This window comes from Geotrypetes seraphini, chromosome 1, assembly GCF_902459505.1.
Source record: "Geotrypetes seraphini chromosome 1, aGeoSer1.1, whole genome shotgun sequence".
Classification (NCBI taxonomy): Eukaryota; Metazoa; Chordata; class Amphibia; order Gymnophiona; family Dermophiidae; genus Geotrypetes; species Geotrypetes seraphini.
In genome coordinates, this window is record NC_047084.1 from 161,434,793 (window position 1) to 161,453,959 (window position 19,167).

General features: G+C 41.6%; 1 protein-coding gene across 1 annotated transcript in view; it reads right to left on the reverse strand.

Annotated features, from left to right (window-relative positions):
* Positions 1–19,167, reverse strand: part of FBXW7 (F-box and WD repeat domain containing 7) — a 160,041-nt gene that overhangs the window by 140,176 nt on the left and 698 nt on the right. Inside the window, 2 exon segments of the mRNA XM_033940721.1 lie at positions 8,490–8,631; positions 16,774–16,856. Of these exon segments, the coding sequence (XP_033796612.1) occupies positions 8,490–8,631; positions 16,774–16,856 (225 nt within the window).

Here is a 19,167-nt window from a genome sequence, read left to right on the forward strand (position 1 = left end):
ACAGTTAAACCTTGGTTTGCGAGCATAATTCGTTCCAGAAGCATGCTTGTAATCCAAAACACTTGAATTTCCCCATAAGAAATAATGGAAACTCAGACGATTCGTTCCACAACCCAAAAATTTTAATACAAAATATTATACGTACTTGTATTGCAAGACCTCACTCGTTTAGAACAGTCACTACACTCTTGCAGCGTCAGTGAGAGAAGAACCATTGTCTCAGTTATGATGTGACGTGTGTATACGGTATGTACCGTATTTGCCGGCGTATAAGACGACTTTTCAGTACCTTAAAACCCTCCCCAAAGTCGGGGGTCGTCTTATACGCCGGGTACTGTTTTACATGTACTTACTTTACATTACAGAGCTGCACGGGGACGCCCCTAGGGTCGCGGGGATCCCGTGGGGATGCCTCCGAGGGTCGCGGGGCTCCTGCGGGGCTGGATGCTCAGTCTTCTGGATGTACGCGGCTCTTCTTCTCCCTACCTTCTCTGCTTGCAGCACAGAGCCGAACGGAAGTCTTCCCGACGTCAGCGCTGACGTCGGAGGGGAGGGAGGGCTTAAACAAAGCTTAAACAAAGCCCTCCCTCCCTCCGACGTCAGCGCTGACGTCGGGAAGACTTCCGTTCGGCTCTGTGCTGCAGGCATGGCAGATAAGGAGAAGGAGAGTAGCCTCGCGGTACCAAGAGAGAGGGGCGGCCGCCCCGCCCCGGGTGCAGCACAGCCGGCCAGGTTCCCTTACTTTTGTGGCACTTCCCCGACCGACCAATAACAGCCCGGGTCCGACAATCCTCCCTGCCCTGTAGCCGCGAATCTAAATACCTTCTTACAGCAGCTGTAAGAAGGTAATTTAGATTCGCGGTTAAGGGCAGGGAGGTTTGTCGGACCGGGGCTGTTGTCGGTCGGTCGGGGAAGTGCCACAAAAGTAAGGGAACCTGGCCGGCTGTGCTGCACCCGGGGCGGTAGAGAAGGTGTGCGGAAGAAGGGGTAGTCTTATACGGCGAGTATAACACAAAACTCTATTTTTTAACTAAAAGTTGGGGGGTCGTTTTATACGCCTAGTCGTCTTATACGCCGGCAAATACGGTACTTGTATTGCAAGACATTGCTTGTATATCAAGTCAAAATTTAATAAAATGTTTTGCTTGTCTTGCAAAACACTTGCAAACCAAGTTACTTGCAATCCAAGGTTTTACTGTACTGCCATTCTGAAGAACAACCAAAGTGGTTTACATATAAGGTACTTTCTCTGTCCCTAGTTTTTGTCCCTAAGTTTTTGTACCTGAGGCAATGGAGGGTTAAGGGAGTCGCCTAGGATCACAAGAAGATGCAGTGGGAATTGGACCCCTGGTTCTCAGCCCACTGCACTAGGCTACACCTCCATAACATAACAAATTCACTTATATGCCGCAGGAACCTCTCAATTCAACGCGGTTAACAACAATCAAAAGACTGTACAAGCACTCAGTGTATTATAATCACATTCAGAAGAATTTGTCAAATAAGTAGGTCTTTAGCATTTTTCTAAAGGAAAGATAGGAGTTGGAGTTTGTCAGCAGGACAGAAAAGGGTTTATCCCACAATCCAGCTTGAAAAGATAAAATTCTATGGAAAACTCTTTTACAGCAGGAAAAGTAAATAATCTAAAATGCAAAGAAACATGTTTTCTGTCAATAAATTTAAAGTGATCAAAATATAATCAGGTATAAGGCCAAACAATGTCTTGTAACAGGTACACATGTATTCAGATTTTAAAATAGACATTTCCGCTATTTTAACATGCTTTATATACGTACGCCTTTCAGCGCTTTAGAAATAATAATTCGTAGCAGTAGTATTTGTAGAAAATGCTTTATAAAATTACCCCTTTTGGCAAAAATTTTGTGACTCCCCATAAGGTCTACAGACTCACTGATAAACAGAAACTCTCTGGATTAAGAACATAAGAATAGCCTTACTGGGTCAGACCTATGGTCCATCAAGCCCAGAAGCCCGTTCTCACAGTGGCCAATCCAGGTCACTAGTACCTGGTCAAAACCCAAGGTGTAGCAATATTCCATGAATGCGTTCCAGAGCTTAACTATTCCATGAGTGAAAAAAAAAAATTTCCTCCAATTGGTTTTAAAAAGTATTTCCCTGCAACTTCATCAAGTGTCCCCTAGTCTTTGTACTTTTTGACGGAGTGAAAAATCGATCCACATGTACCCGTTCTGCTCCACTCAGGATTTTGTAGACTTCAATCATATCTCCCCACATTACGGTTAAAAAAAGAAATTGCACAGAGTATGTACCAGAAAGGAGGTTCAGGAATTTCAACATGAAATCATGGAATGTAGGTTTCCCTCCCCTCATGTAATTCCCACTCTTTTCCCCACAAATAAGCATGTTGCAAAATAAGTGTGCAAATTTTTACCCACACAAGGGCTGATTCTGGAAGCAGCGTCCGCTGCGGAAGGTGCCTACAAAATGGGCTCCTGCCACAAGTCAATCACAGACAGGTGCTGCTTCCAGAATCGGGGAGAGCAGGGACCCTAGGTGCCAGAAATGTAGACCAGGGTTTAACAGGCCTACATTTCCGGTGCTTAGGATCCTGTCTGAATCACGGCCAGCGGCGCACAGTGAAGTCAGGTGCTGCCCCCTAAACACTCCCACTTCCAGGCTTCAGCAGCGCAATGCACCGCTAGCTGCCAGGGACCTAGGCGTCAGTCCCGGAGGCAGTGCAGCGGCAGCTATTTTTAACAAGGGTTTAATTGGGTTTTAATGGCACGACTAAATTATTGCGCCACTTAAACCACTTACGTTAGGAGCTAGTAGACGTGATCTAAGCCTCTGCTGGTGCTTAACGTAAGGTGGCTTTGTTTGTGAATCCGGGCCACAGGGTGTAGGGAATGGAATATAAAAGTATACCATTTACGAAAGTCATTTTTCAATTTTACATAGGTAAATATGCTTACGTAGTGGCACAAAACCCTCTGTAAACTGTCCTCCCTTGATCAACCGCACACATACTTTAGAATAAACTGTTACCAAAAGAGGCCAAAATTTTTTTCCATTCATAACGGCTTGTAATATTTTCATTTATAAAAACCACTCATGGTAATGAACACTAGAAAAACAGCAACTCTTCTGGGATGCATGCTATTTGTTCTTCATGTAGCAGAAGTACTGTAAAATCAAGTGGATGGCCAAGGAATAAGTGTCTTGCAGAGGTGGGAAGCGAAAATTGCTGCTGATACAGAAGCAGCCCCTTCTGGCCAACCAGCAGTACTTAGAATACACAATTGAGGAAACCCCTGTATGCAGTGGGATCTGAACACTTGCTTCCCTGGTTCTTAATTCACTGCTCTAACCATGAAGCTACTCCTCTACTCACTGACCCTTTTTTTTTTGGGGGGGGGGGAGGAGGGGAGAAGAACAGCAAAACTTTAAAAATGTTTACATGACACCACATGTGAACAGTAAATAATGTAGTGACATATGTGGGGATGGGGAATACCTCTAACTTCATCAGTATTTTGCACAGGATCACAAGCAATATGCATTAACACATCCTGCCTTTCTGTTCTCTCGACATCATGAAAAATTATCACCATTGAAAAAGCTTGCAGATTTACGAAGGATTGCAGATAAACCTTTGGCTTTCCTAAGAGGGTCGGTTGAAAAGTTCGGTAAAAATGTTAAACCCATTTTTAGAGAGAAAAATCTGCTTTATTTCTCAACATAGGGCCTGTTTTACAGTAACGGCCCCGAAGCCCATAGAGATTTAAAATGCTTCGGGGCTGTTGCCACGTGGTTTTGTAAAACAGGCCCATAGTCTCCATCGAGGGCTACACACTTAGGGCTCCTTTTACTAAGGTGCGTTACGGCCTTAATGTGCGGAATAGCGCACCTTAAAATGCCCTGCGCACTAGCGCCTCCTCCTGAGCAGGCGGTAGTTTTTCAGGTAGCGCGTGCTAATCCGGTGCGTGCGCTAAAAACGCTAGCGCACCTTTGTAAAAGGCGCCCTTAGTCCAGTGAGATTCCATTTTTTTCATCCCATCGGAAAAATAGGTTTGGTTAAACTCTGCAAAATACTCAAATCGACGGCATCGACGACATCCTCATTCGACGAAAATTTCTTCCCAACGAGCCAAACAGGAACAGAAAAAAAGTCGGACGAGGCAAAGGTTGGGGAATATGGAGAATGAGGAATCCATTTGAAGACCAATTCATGCAATTTTGCCATTGTGAGGTTTGATGTGTTGGATGGCACGGTGTCCTGGCGAGTGCTTTTCTGTGTACCAATCTTGGCTGTTTTTCCCATAGCTCATCTTTCAAATAGTACGACAATGCTGCATTATAGGCTCCTGTTATTGTTTTACCCTTTTCCAAGTACCTTATACAATATACTCAAATATAAAACATATCTGAGTATAAACCAAGATACCATTTTTGCCCCCCTTTTTAGAGGAAAAATTGTAATTCGAATATATTCTACCATTCCTCCCTTTGCCTTCCCTGTGTTGCCCCACCACCTTCCCCCCTGCCCTCCCTCCTCTACCGCCATAAACCCTCCTGAACAAGCAGACAGCGCATACTTGCGCTCCTACACCACCCCACCCCCCACCCCACCCAGCAGTTAGCATTCCCTCCCTCCCTTGAAAGATTAAAATAAATAAAACCTAGGCCTACCATGATTTCTTGGTGGTCTAGCAGCACACGTTGAAGCAGACAATTCCCACTCGCTCCTGCCCATTCTTTCTCCACAGTAAAAATGGCCACCAAGCCTTCCAGAGACAAACAATCCAATGAATGGAAACACAGTGGCCTTCCCATGTCCCAAGAAGTTCAAGACACAGAAGTCAACAAGCAAGGTGTTGGCATCTGCTGTTTGGGACAAAAAAAATATGGTTTTGTGCTTGTACCTGTGGATTACCTAGAAAAGGGTGCAACCATCACGGCAAAGTATTTCATTGCACGTCTTGACAAACTGAAACAGCATCTGGTCTTCAAACATTGGTGCAAGCTTTTGAAAGTAAATCTTGTTTCTTCAAAATAATGCCGCTCCTCACAAGGTAGCCATTACACAGCAGAAATTGGTAAATCTTCCCTTTTAAAGTTCTGAAACACCCGGCCTACTCACTTGATTTGGCCCCTTTGAACTACTACCTCTTTCCTAACCTCAAGAAACACCTCAAGGGAAGAAAGTTTTCAAGCACTGAGGGATGTCACATTAGCTGCAGATAAGTGGTTTGCAGTACAGTCAAAAACATTTTTCTTGGAGGGGGGTTAAAGAAGTTAGAACAATAAGTCAAAAAGTATGTGGAGCTCAGTGGTGAATATGTAGAATAAATCATTTTTTTCAATCCTGTAGCTTGTTGTTTTCTTTACAAAGCCAAGGTCTTATCAACACGTCTTCATAGATCACTGACCACAAGTCACACTAGGTTCTTCTGTTTTAAAAAAAATCTATTCCTAGTCATCAACTTTTCTAATTAGATCATGGTTCATTTCCAGATAATTATAACAAGCTCATCAATACAGGAACAGAATAGCAAAACATCTGCATAAAATGATGCATCTATTACAATATTCCATAAAAAGCACATGTGAACAAGAGATGACATTTGTGTACAGACTAAATCTGTTGCTCACCTTTGAGAAACAAAATAAAATGCCACGCTGAAGGGAGGAGGGAGAAACTTTGGAACAACTTTCAGAAGCAATCTGCTGCCGTTACTCAGTTCTTCATTCTCCTCCTCCTTTCCAAAGCCACGCTAGCGATTTTAGCGCCAGCTGTGGCGTTTTAACAGCTCGGACGCTTGTAACCGCAGCGGCCGGCACTAAAAACCCTAGCGTGGCTTTGTAAAGGAAGGGAGGGTCCGTCTATTCATCTCAAAATAAAGCATCCCTTCTTAAACCGTTTACCATATAAAGCAACAATACAAAGCCCAAGAAGATTTTTTTTTTGCTTTTGTTTGAAATATTTGAGATGAATAAAGGCAGCAAACATTTCAGAGCACCTGTTTTTAAAACAGTTCACAGGTATTCCTTCTCTGCACACTTTTAAAAGTGTACACACTTCTCCCTCCGTATTCGCAGTTTCTGCCCTCGCGGTTTCGCTTATTTGTGATTTTTCGCATGCAGACTCCGCCCCCAAAATCAATCAACTCTGAACCCAAACTACGTTTTGAAATCGAGATGCAGGTGATCAACCTTCAAGTAAAAGACTCATCCTATATAATACATTTTGCCTTGCTACTCCTGATTCAAATAAAAATGTAAACAAACGAGGAGTGCTTCTGCCTTGGGCCACTACAGTTCGTTTCCTCACCCACTGAATATTCACATGCAAAATCTGAGTTACATCACAGAGAACAATTAAAGTAAACACAGTGCCTTTTGGAGGGCTCACCTGACAGAAACACCTGTGTGATGGCAAATCTACGAAGCTCTGAGGAGGGAAGCCCCACACAATCCAGAGCGACATAACAACCCAAAAGACGGTGCAGGAAACGCAAGTGCCGAGCGCTTTGAAAACTGGCGCGTCCTTCACGCAGGCCCGCGCCCCACGCCCTCTCATTGTGACACAGAGAAGAAGCAAAGCCTGCACGAAGCCCAGCGAGCGAGATCAAGAGAGCTGCTCACGTATATGGCATCCGGCACACCTCCAGGTACCTTCAGCTGCAGATTCTCTAGTTATTTGCGGTTTCAAAAGCAAAAACGCTGGCTGTTACAAAAAAAAAAACCCCGCGAATAACATATAAACAGTTATTCACGGTTTTCCCATATTCGCTGCTATGTTCCGCCCGCATCCACCGCGAATACGGAGGGAGAAGTGTATAGTAAATCAGTTAACTTGTAATAGGTTTCTTCAATACATTTGCCATTTTGACCACTATAAATAGGAAATGTTCTTCAGGAGACAAAAATACAGGTGCACAAAGCACCATATTATTATGGAATTTTGGTTGCTGCCATCATAACCACAACCATTTTATTTCTGAAACTCACATATTCTCTTTTCCTATGATTTTGCTAAGGCGATAAAACACATGCTTTCACATTCTATCAACCAGTGAAAAGCCTAATTTTATTACTTCCCCACTCCCCATATTGACTGGCATGTTTTTACCCTCTCTCCTTTTACAAAACCGTAGCACAGTTTTTAACGCAAGCCGTGGAAGTAACAGCTCCAACGATCATAGAAATCCTAAGAGCATCAGAGCTGTTACTGCCGCTTCGTTTCTGTAAAAGTGGGGGTTAGTTTTAGTTGGGGGAACTAGATAATATTTTTTATATACAAATGTATTTTACAATTTATAATAGGTCTGTCACATTATATACTAGGCTGCCTTGGGCCCTGTTATAATCCTTGTCGTGTAAGTGGTACAAAATTCCTGTTCTCTTTTGCTTGTGCTTCATAGCATGAATATACTTGGTTCTATAAACCATCCTATTAAAAGCTTTAAATAGGTAGTGAATGCATGTATGATAGGCAAGCAAAGGATTAAGGCATGGAAAGCAGAAATGAGAGAGAGATGTACGTTTACAACACATCTGAATACACTTTGTACAAGGAAAGCATGATACGAGAGACATCCTGTCCACATTTTCTTAGATGAGCAGACTCCCAGAAACGTTCCACAAATTGAAGGACAGTCAGAATTTTACATTAGCATCAAATGAAACACAAAAAGAGGATCCCCTTTGATCCTTCTGTTGTCATACACGGTATTTTGAGAACCAACAAGCCATTTGGTTTCATAAAGTTTCTATCAATTTATCCTTATGAACCAATTAAAAGGACTTCCACTTTCAAAGGGTATACAGTATTTGATTATTCAGTCTAACAAGCATAATATGCTGTTTCACAATTCACATTAGTTCTAGCTATGTCAATTCAAGAAATGTTCACCGATATAAGGGCATGCATTAAATTTTGCACATGCAGATTCCTTTGACAAAGCAATAATACACAACTGGAAAAAGCTTATATTAATGTAAGACAAACCCCCTCTTTTACAAAAGGTGTGCTAAGCGTTTTAGCGCATGCTAAATGCTTACGCGTCCATAGACTTATAATGGGCATGTTAGCATTTAGCGCGCGCTAAAACACATAGCGTATCTTAGTAAAAGGAGCCCAAAATGTTTTGTCACTAGTAAAAAAAAAAAAATTTGTACTCAGAGGTGTCAAGGTTGAACACAAAAAAATAACTGAAAAATGATAAAATAGTTTAACAGTTATGCCATTACCTCGCTCCATAACCCTCATGACCACTGCCTTATAGAAACCAGTTTTATTTAAGGTTCTGGTCTCTAGTGACCTTCTTCAGTCACCGTTTTCAAGGAATCCATTCAGGAAGTGGTTAAAGCGCCCAACAACTGTCCATTGTTAATGCGCATTACTTTGACCGCTTGCCTTTTTTTTTTTTCCCCAGAAGTCAGGTTATCAACTGACCAGATCAATAAAATTCTCTTTGCTGTCACGCTCTATAAATTCTGGTTACCTGAAACATTTTGAGCCATTCCTGAAGCCCTGTGGGCGGCTGGACAGATGTAATGCGGCGACGGTGCTGTCCTTGCCCACTGGCTGCCCTCAAGTCCCCAAAGGTGGTAGGGGTTGCCGAACATGGCACAAGCCCGGTAGTACTGCAACAGATGAAAAAGCAACATTTGAGAACCTTTAAGAACAGACTCGCTCTACTCAGACCGAACAAAACAGCAGGACTACTAAATCTTTAAAACATGATATTTTCTCTATCAACAGGGCTCTTGGATGCTTCTCCCTCTTCTCTCTCTCGCTGACCTGCTGCTGATATTTACAAGAACAATTCTCCATCTGATGGGTAACAAATTATATCTCACTCAAAAGCTACTATCAATGCCTCATTAACTGGTTGGCAGGAGATGCCAGTTAAATGCCAGTTTCTGTTCTTCCTCAGGAGTGTGACAGTCGGCGCTGTGTTTTTACTTTGTTTGCGGTGTGGTGGGAGATTTATGTACAGGTAGGGGAGTAAACCCAAGAAGGCATGATTCATGGTCAATGGTTCCCCCAGACAGGTGTCAGGTCAAAAGCGCGCCGGGACAAAGGCGCGCCCAGACAATTGAGCGCAGAGCAGAGGCACGCGCCGCTCAAAATTACTGTTTTTAGGGCTCCGACGGGGGTGTGTGGGGGGGAACCCCCCACTTTACTTAATAGACATCGCGCCGCGTTGTGGGGGCGTTTGGGGGTTGTAACCCCCCACATTTTACTGAAAACTTCACTTTTTCCCTGTTTTTAGGGAAAAAGTTAAGTTTACAGTAAAATGTGGAGGGTTACAACCCCCCAAACCCCCCATAACGCCAGCGCGATCTCTATTAAGTAAACTGGGGGGGCTCCCCAACAAAACCCCCCGTCAGAGCCCCTAAAAACTGTAATTTTCTTCGGCGCGCGCCTCCGTCTTGCGCTCAGTTGTCGGTGCGCGCCTTTGTCTTTCGCGGCGTTGTCTATGAACCCCCCAGACATTTTCCAGAAATTCATGCCGATGGTCTCTGTGGGGGGGGCTAGAGGGGAGCCACGTGGCAGCAGACATTCCAATTTTACTGTGTTTAATACTTGCTCTGCAACGACATTTGAAGAGCTTATTCAGATGGTCACAATTTGTTAACAAACCCAAAAACTGCTACTTATTTTTATAACACTGCTAGATGTACCGTCTGCTTAATACCGATTACTTAGGCCCAAATTCCGTAACCGGTGCCTAATGTTAGGCGCCCAACTAGATAGGTGCCTTATCTAAATTGATAGCAAGCTCAATTAAGCTTTTTAATCAGCAATAATTGAAACTTAGGTGCCTATCGAGAAAGAGCGATTCTGCAATAAGGCACCGCTAAAAATTTAGGCAGCCTTCACAAGAATAGGCGCTATGCACGTTAGGCGTAGGTGTGGCTACGCGTTAGGCACCTCTTTGCAGAATCGCTGCTCTTAAGCGTGCTTAGGCGCCTAACTTTTAGTTGTGCCTAGAGCTGGCCTATTTATTGGGCGCCTCCAAAACAGGTGCCGCTCAGCGTGATTCACTAAACAGCACCCAATTTTACTTGATTCGCGCCTAACTTTTGGGTGCTTCTTATAGAATTTTCCCTTTAGTGGATTTTTTTACCCTTCATTGCTGGGGGGGGATCTTCATTTTCTTTGTTTTGGTTTTTTTAATGAGACAATCCACTGTATGGCAAAGATTTTATACCAAAAAAATAATAATGCTAATATTGCAACAGTGCTCAGTCTGAAGCACCCGTCTTGCACCGGCAGCGCTGTAACATGTGGGTGTTAAATAAACATCATAGCACCCCCCTGCCTACCAGCCACTGATAAAATAATGAAAATAAGATGATCCCACTCATCTTTCAGGTGGCTTGCTGAACTATCTTAGTGGAAGGGTGTCTCATCTATTGCTATCACTAGCCGCCGGGATAAACTGTGTGTGAATCCAATAAAAACCAAAAAACTCCAAGTCCCAATAATGAAAATCAAAAATCCAAACAAATCACGAAAAATCAAACAGTCCAAAATCCTTACTCCCTCATCGTATTTTTGGATTCCATCAGTATTTTGTTGTTTGAATTAGGGAATTCTTTATTTGAGACAATCGTCTCCCGAGCAGTTTGGGTGTTTTTTTTATATAAAGATTTTATGAACCAGCTCAACACAGAGCTATTCAACTTGTTGCTGGAGGAATTAATCTAATCTAATCTTCCATTTGTGAGTTGCACATACCTATACAAGCTCAAGGCAACAGATCAAAGAGGAAGGGGAAAGTAGTAGGGGAAGGGGGCATTGAGAAGCAAGAGGAGGGAGCCAGAAGTAAGGGGCGCTATATAGAAACTAAAACAGTTAATTGTCAAAGAGGTGACTCCAGGTTTTTTTCTGAATGTAGTGTAGTTTGTCTCTTTCCTGATAGCTTCTGGTAGGTCATTCCAGGTTTCTACACCCAGATAATTTAGCATAGAGTGGAAAATTTGCTTGTAGTGGAGGTATTTTGTGGATGGCAGGTTTAGTTGGATTCTGTTAAGGAGACTCTTTGATGTCGACCAAACAGTAGAGAATAGTTGGTTGAGAAGGGCTGCTGAATTTCCATACAGAATCTGGTGTACCCATCTTAGACCCTCTTTTACTAAGCTGTGGTAGATTGTGAAAGATTGTGAAAAATTGCAGGCAGACCTTAGGAAATTGGAAGACTGGGCATCCAAGAATCAGATGAAATATAATGTGGATAAATGCACATTGATGCACATTGGGAAGAATAACCCAAATCACAGTTACTGGATGCCAGGATCCATCTTGGGAGTTAGCTCCCAAGAAAAAAGATCTGGGTGTCATTGTAGACAATAGGATGAAACCTTCCACCCAATGTGTGTCGGAGGCCAAAAAATCAAACAAGGTGCTAGGAATTATTAAAAAAGGGATGGTTAACAAGACTAAGAATGCTATAATGCCTCTGTATCGCTCCATGATGTGACCTCACCTGGAGTATTGTATTCAATTCTGGTCTCCTTATCTCAAGAAAGATATAGCGAAACTAGAAAAGGTTGAAAGAGCAGCCAAGATGATAAAGGAGATGGAACTCCTCTTGTATGAGGAAAGACTAAAAAGGTTAGGACTCTTCAGCTTGGAAAAGAGATGGTTGAGGGGAGTGAGTTATGACTGAAGTCTACAAAATCCTGTGTGGAGTAGAATGCATACAAGTGAATCGATTTTTCACTCCATCAAAAATTACAAAGATTAGGGGACATTCAATGAAATTTTAGGGAAATACTTTTAAAATCAATAGAAGGAGATATTTTTTTCACTCATAGAATAGTTAATTTCTGGAATGCTTTGCCAGAAGTTGTGGTAAGAGCAGATGGTGTAGCTGGTTTTAAGAAAGGTTTGGGTAATTTCCTGGAAGAAAAGTCTATAGTCTGTTATTGAGACAGACATGGGGGAAGCCACTTCTTGCCCTGGATCGGTAGCATGAAATTTTGCTACTCTTTGGGTTTTGCCAGGTACTATTGACCTGAATTGACCACAGTGAGGACAGGCTTCTGGGCTAGATGAGCGATTGGTCTGACCCAGTAAGGCTATTATTATGTTCTTATGTTTCTACCATGGCCTGGGGCACTAAATGCTCAGACCCTGCTCCAGCGCTCACAGGAATTCAATGAGTGTCAGAGCGGTGTAGGAGCATTAAAAGCTCCAGGCCACACTAGAAACCTCTACTATGGCTTAGTAAAAAATGTGGGGGGGGGGGTTAGTGTTCTCAGACATAGGAAAGTAAAAAAGGGAGGAGGATCAATATTTAAAATGAGAGGCTCCTGCCCAGTTTAATGGTGCTGGCTGGCTCTATGGATATTCAATTGCACTTAACCAGATAATTTGCTGAATGTCTGCTCTGCCCCTATGGCACTATACATTTAATGCTGGGAAGTCTATGGGTGGAATTCAGAATCATCCAGATAAGGCTGACATTTGATGCTGGTACCTGGACGCTGTCTTAACTAATGTCCAGTAATCTATCTAGGTGCAGCACTGAAAACTGGTCACACCTGGATAACTTCCAGATGCCACAAACGCGGACCACCATCTGTTACATATCCCAAATCCCAAAATTTTAGTTTGTGCTCAAGATTTCTATAAAAACTGATAGCAATCATTTTTCTAATATAAGTAACCAATCTGCTATCTAACCGTAAACACAGACAGCTCATAATACCCTACTTTCGATGGCATACCATGTAAGTAACCTATGGAAAACAAGTCTAGAAACCAAGATGGTTAAAGTACAGTGGTAATCATCAAGTATGGTCTTTCCTGTAGGCGTACCACTAAATTGGACTGTAGTAAATCCAACAAGGAAAAAGATTCTGGTTGAATATCTGAAAATATTTCAAAGAAATCTGTCTTATAAAATTGGGTTGTTGTTTTTATTAATAGGCCTCTAGTCTTAAATGTTGAAAGCAAACTTGATTAAAAAACAAGTAGAACAACTTGATTTTAGCAAAAATTAAAACCAATATCCTAACAAAGCATAAGTCAGATTAAAGAATTCCTTCCCTTTGCTTATGACCTTACTTCTTTAATAAGTCAGTTCAAAGATAAGTCAGTTCAAAGAATGAATTGACATAATTTGGGAATTAATTCTTTGAACTGACTTATCTACTACTCATTCAATTCTTCCATCTCTCACACGGGTGGGGTGGGGAGGAGAAGGAGCAGATTTTTTTCACAGCCAGTGCAGGTTGGTGGTAGTAAACCTCTGTCACTTGAGAGAGTCATCAATGATTTATTTCTCAGCAGCCCCATCCTCTGTTGTACAGAACCATGTGCAAATCCTACACTAAAGGCCAAGGATTGCTGCACTTCAGAACTTCTGGTACATTCACCGCATCTGAAAACTCATTCAGCTGAACAGTTACTCTGAACAGGTAACATAAGGCCACTGCATCAATCACACTGACGTCAAAACTAAACTAGGTCTTTGCGTTTGCTTTGTGAAGCATGGCTGCAAGCACTCCATGGTTCACCTTGTTTTTAGTTTTTGATTATCACTAAACTCCCTGTGGTCAGATTTAAATGTACTGTAGTCTTATTTCTCTAAGTTATTTCCAATATTTTTCTTTTAGTTGGTTTCTCAAAGATTGGTTTTAAATAAAAGAACTCCGTCCAAAAATGGGATATTATTGAGGTTCTAGGGGGCTCTTGTCTTCATTCACTATGGGGTCCTTTTACTAAGGCGCACTGGCCGTTTTAGAGCGCGCTAAACGCTAACGCATGCATAGACTATAATGGACGCGTTAGCGTTTGGCAAGCGCTAAAAAGGCTAGCGCGCTTAGTGAAAGGACCCCTATATGCCTTTAGAAACACTTGGTTTTTAGAGTTACATATGAGATGCAAGTGCTACTTTCAACAAAAGGCAAAAATACTTTGGGGCAGGTAATTAACATGTGTGTCAAATATTCAGGTATACTATACAAATTCTGTGGAAGTGGAGAAAACACAACTATTCAATTTCAATTTTAAAAAAAACAAACACCCAGGGGCAGCAGAGGAAAACGCTGCATCGCCCTCGATCGGGGCCGCACAAAATACTTCACGGGGCCGCATGCGGCCCTCGGGCCGCAGGTTGGACACCCCTGTTCTAAGGGGTTTCCAAGCAGCAAACATTCATAAAATTAAATGACTTTATATTATCTTGTCCACATACAACATACATTATTTTCTAATTACAAGCAATAACAAACAACTTGCGTATATTATGTGAGTTAATCTGTAACCTGTTCTGAGCTCTTTGGGGAAAATGGAATGGAAAACGAATTAAATAAATAATAAAGCTTCCAAGAATTGAAACATATGAAACTTAATGCAACCTCTACATATAAGCATCAACGAACTGGATTTTTAGTAATTTCTTCAACTTAGGGCAGTCTGTACATAGCTTTAATTGTCCAATCAGAGCGTTCCATATATTCACTCCGGCTACCGAAAACATTTTAGATTTCGTGGCCACATAACCTACTCCCCCTTTCCATGGTAGCTATTAATTTCATGGCTCTCACTCATCTCAAAGCTCTTCCAGACACGTAAACCTCCCACAATGATAGAAACCAGACAGGGGCAATCCCATATAATACCTGGTGCATTAACGATAACACCTTGTATTGCACTTGTTTTATGGGCAGCCAATGGAATCGTTTTAGAATTGGAGTAATGTGAGCCGTTCTTGGGTGGGGGGGGGTCACACTCGACACGCAGTAGGGAACATGTCTATGTGGTAACTGTAGTAGAAATGGTAAGCAAGACCGCAAGAGCTGCTGCACTGCCTTTGCACTTATTTTCCATTGATTTTGGCTGTTAAAGCGTAGGAAGTGCAAATTCTTATTACACTTTAGTAAATATGCCCCAGTGTTCCTTTTGTTCTCCCACTCTCTCCTCAACAGAGGAAAGTCACTATTACAAATGATATTCTTCCCCTCTACTGCATTTTAAATGCAGAGGATGACTGCTCCAATAATAACTCCAGGAAGAGACACTAATCTGTTTGGCAGGCTGGATGGACCATGCAGATCTTTATCTGTTGTTATTTACTATTTATTTATTTATTCCATTTTCTATACTGTTCTCCCAAGGGAGCTCAGAACGGTTTACATAATTTTATTCAGGTACTCAAGCATTTTTCCTTGTCTGTCCTGGTGGGCTCACAATCTATCTAATGTACCTGGGGCAATAAGGGGATTAAGTGACTTGCCCAAGAAGCAGCTGTAGCTTTAACCATGGCACCACACACTCTGCAGTCCAAGAATAGGCCAGGTTCAGGGTGTGAAAATGATGATTCTACCAAAGCTACTATACTTGTTTACTATCAGAAATGGAACTGTTAAAAGCAGTGGCACAGTGAGGGAAGGAAGTGCCCGTGGCAGTGGCAACCCCCCCCCCCGTACCCTCCTCTCCACCTCCCCCCACCGTTCCTTCCACACCCACTCGCAACCTCCCTTCCCACCCTGTACCTCTTTAAATCTTCATCAACGCTTCTCTGGCATGCTGCTCACGCTGGCTTTCCCTCCGATATCACTTCCTGGTTCCGTGATCCGGAAGTGATTTTAGAGGGAGCCAGGCCGGCAAGAGCAGCAGGCTAGCGCAGTTGTTTGCGCTGATGAAGATTTTAAAGAAGTACAGGGAAGGAAGGGCACGAGAACGACGTGGGGGGCAGACAGGTACCAGCACCCCCATAAAGACGGCACCTGTGGCAGTCCGCCCCCCCCCTCCTTTACTACACCAGTAGTTAAAATTATATGCAAGGTGAATCAGTAGTCTCCAGGATGATTTGCTTTTGCTTACATTCATTTCTGCAGAGAAAGACCCTCATTAAGGGAAAGGCACATACAGCAGCGACTTGGTTCACTTACTTTGCCTGCTACGGTGTGCCAGACTTAGCATCTTTACCAACTACACCTGTCTGCAAAGCTATCGCATCAAGATACTGTTTCAAAAAGAGCCAAGTATTGGCTGCATAACCTAAAACATCCACTGTGATTACACAGGATCCTCAAATACAGTGAAAAGATTGCGCAAGTAAATTGAGTGTTTCTAGTAACTACCATCTTTCATATGTCAAGCTCTCGGAGCATTAAAAGCTTTCCAAAATAATAAAATTAAAACATCAAACAAATATATCATGTAGCTTTCATGGTGGCAGGACCCCCCCCCCCAAAGCTGAGATCTGTTAATGCAGAACTAAAATATCGGAAGCAAATGTTAAGCTTGCTCAAATAATACTAAAGCTAACAGTGCAGTTAGCAAACACGTTTGGTTTAGTTGCTTAGAAACATATCCTCACTTCTGTGTACCTTCAGTTCTGCGCAAAAACTCCAGCTGGCCTATTTTAGACATTGGTTCTCCCACAGATTTGATCATATCCTCAGCTTTGCTTCATTAGATCTTGTCTTGGTAGCCCTGTATTAAAATTTAAACTAATTTCACACTTAATTTCTCAAGGGCGCTAGCTATCTCGCCTTGGTTCTTCAAGTTCTTAAATGAAGCAGCAAACATAATACAGGGTTTCATCTTTAAAAGAAAAAAAAAAAAAAAAATGCAATGCCCAACACACAGAATGCAGTTTGTCATGACAAAAACTTTTCCGAAGTCTTGAAAAAGCAACGGTCCTTTGCAGTTGGAAATTAAAATAATGCTATAGTCAAAGCAGACAAGAGACTCAGAGGCTGGAGAGACAGGCAGTACATTATTAGCATCTGGACCAAAGGATCTTTGAATTGAATTACCTTGTGTACTCTGAGCCTTTGCAGGGTTTCTTTCCCAAAGAGAAAGAACGGACCTCAGAGCCATGGTCCAACTTTCTCTTCATCTAGAAGGATTATAAAAAAAAAAAGGGGGAAACAGAATTAATGATACTAACAAACTCAAGGTTTGTGTTAGCGAAAATGTTAAATCACAGTATTCTTTGCACACCTTAATTTATAGTTTCTGCAAACAAGAAACACTGCCCAGAGGGGGGGAGGGGGAAAAAATCATAAAATTGTTTTTGCAAAAGACAGGTTTTATTTTAAATGTTTACCACTGTGCTGAAACGTCTTTTGAGACAAAATATACACATCTGAATTTTTTCCGCATATATGTGTTTCTTTATTGAGATATTTCAAATAATCTGATGTGGGGGGGGGGGGGGAGAGATAGGAGAGGTCCCAGGGAGGTAAGACAGCGGGAGGCACATCTAAAAAAGCTGTAGATATCCAGTATTCCGATCATGTGGTATATGAGTTCCTTACAGAGCTTTCTAATACCCACAGAAGAACATCCATTATGCTCCAACAATTAACCAAAACAATGTAATGAAATGCTAAATTGAGAACTCCAAACTTAAGGGGGACAGAGATCCAACAGACTCCCTCAATAGGCCAAACAAGTGACCATTTTCCCACGTTCTCTCTCAAAATGTACTTCAGCGCATTCAATGGCAGATTGAGAGATCCTCAAGTCTTTTCATAGGAGTCTTCAAATCTGGGATACTTGGAAAGGTTAGAGGGAGTGTGTGGTTTTATGGACCACATGTCAGACATAGTAACATAGTAAATGATGGCAGATAAAAGACCTGAACGGTCCCCATGCAGTCTGCCCATTAGTTATTCTCATTAAAAAAAAAATACATGATTAAATTAGCTTGTCTCTTCTTTGATATTTCTGGGCCATAGACTAAAAGTCCACCCGGCATTGTCCTTGATTAATCATATCTCATTTGATTGAAATACTGTAATTTTTTTTTTTTTTTACGTAAACATTTACATTTTAATACACAATGAAACAGCAAAAGGTGGCGGCTGAAGTGAATCAAGTTATCTAATGCTACAAGCCATTAACATGATCAAAAAGCCACTAATTAGCATAAAAACTATTAAAAGAGATTTAGAGTCCCTTTCCAGGTGCCAAAGAGCAGTAACTAACCATTGGCATCATTAATGCTGCCAGCATATGCAGTAAGTAACAGCATACAAGGTTTAAGTTCCGAGATCAAATTCACCCTATGGCAAAATACCTTATTTAAGGAGCCCATCAGTTTTGAAAACCTCTCTTCTATTTCTGAGCTTTTTATGCACGTTTAAGAACTATTACTCGTGAATTATTGTTATACAAATCCAACAGCAATAGTGGTCTCTCCGGGAGTAAAACACAGCATCCAGCATTTACTCTGAATAATTAGATTCATATACATCAGAAAAGGGATCTTTTTAGGTACAGTTGTTGCCCGTCAGAATGTGTTTGAATATGGTATATGTTTCAAGTTGAAAAATATGCAAAAATACCGCTACTCCATTTTAGCTTGGTCAGTTTTAGAATGTATAGATCATTCCCCCAAAGTGGATTTTTAACCGTTCTGATCCACACACACAAAAAAACAGGATTTTAAAATGTTATTTTCTGCTTGAAACTCAAAATGTGCAGCCATCCAATTTTTTTTTTTTTTAGCACACACTAACCAGTTTCATTAGTAGTAAAACACAAAAAGGTCATTCATGTTAAATGGATGACTTGGCAAAAGGTCTGTCTGGCCCCCTTTTCTCTCTCAACACAATCAATTTCCCTGCTCTATACCCACAATCTCCCCACTCCCATCAATTCCCACCTCCATCTCATAAAAAGCTCATAAGACCCTATTGTAAGCAGCAGTGAACAACATGCAGGTCAGTTTATTATTATTAGAATGAATAAGTTTACCATCCCACTACAGTTATTTTCTGTACTATTTATGATTCAGGATGTAAATTCCTTTATTCAACTAAAATTGAAAGTTCCATTTCATGCCCTAAATTTACGAGGCTTTTCAGCTAAATGAGTCTTGAACTCTCTTAATAAAATACTTTATATTCTTCCTCTGCACCCTGTAACTGGATGGCTTAGTACAAAACAAATTATAGAGACCACCCCTCCCCTTGGAAAAAAAAAAAAAAAAAAGCATTATCTTGATAGGTGGAAGAGAGGAAATAACTCCATTATAATGAGATTCTTTTTGTTGTTGTCAGTCGTCCTTATGAAAGAACAAGTGCCCTAAATTCCTGTTATATATATATTCAGCTCAACTTTTCCCATGTTTGACTTATACACAATGGGTTGGTTTGGGGTTTTGGCAAAATGATAGAAGGCTACTTCACATCCAGCTCAAT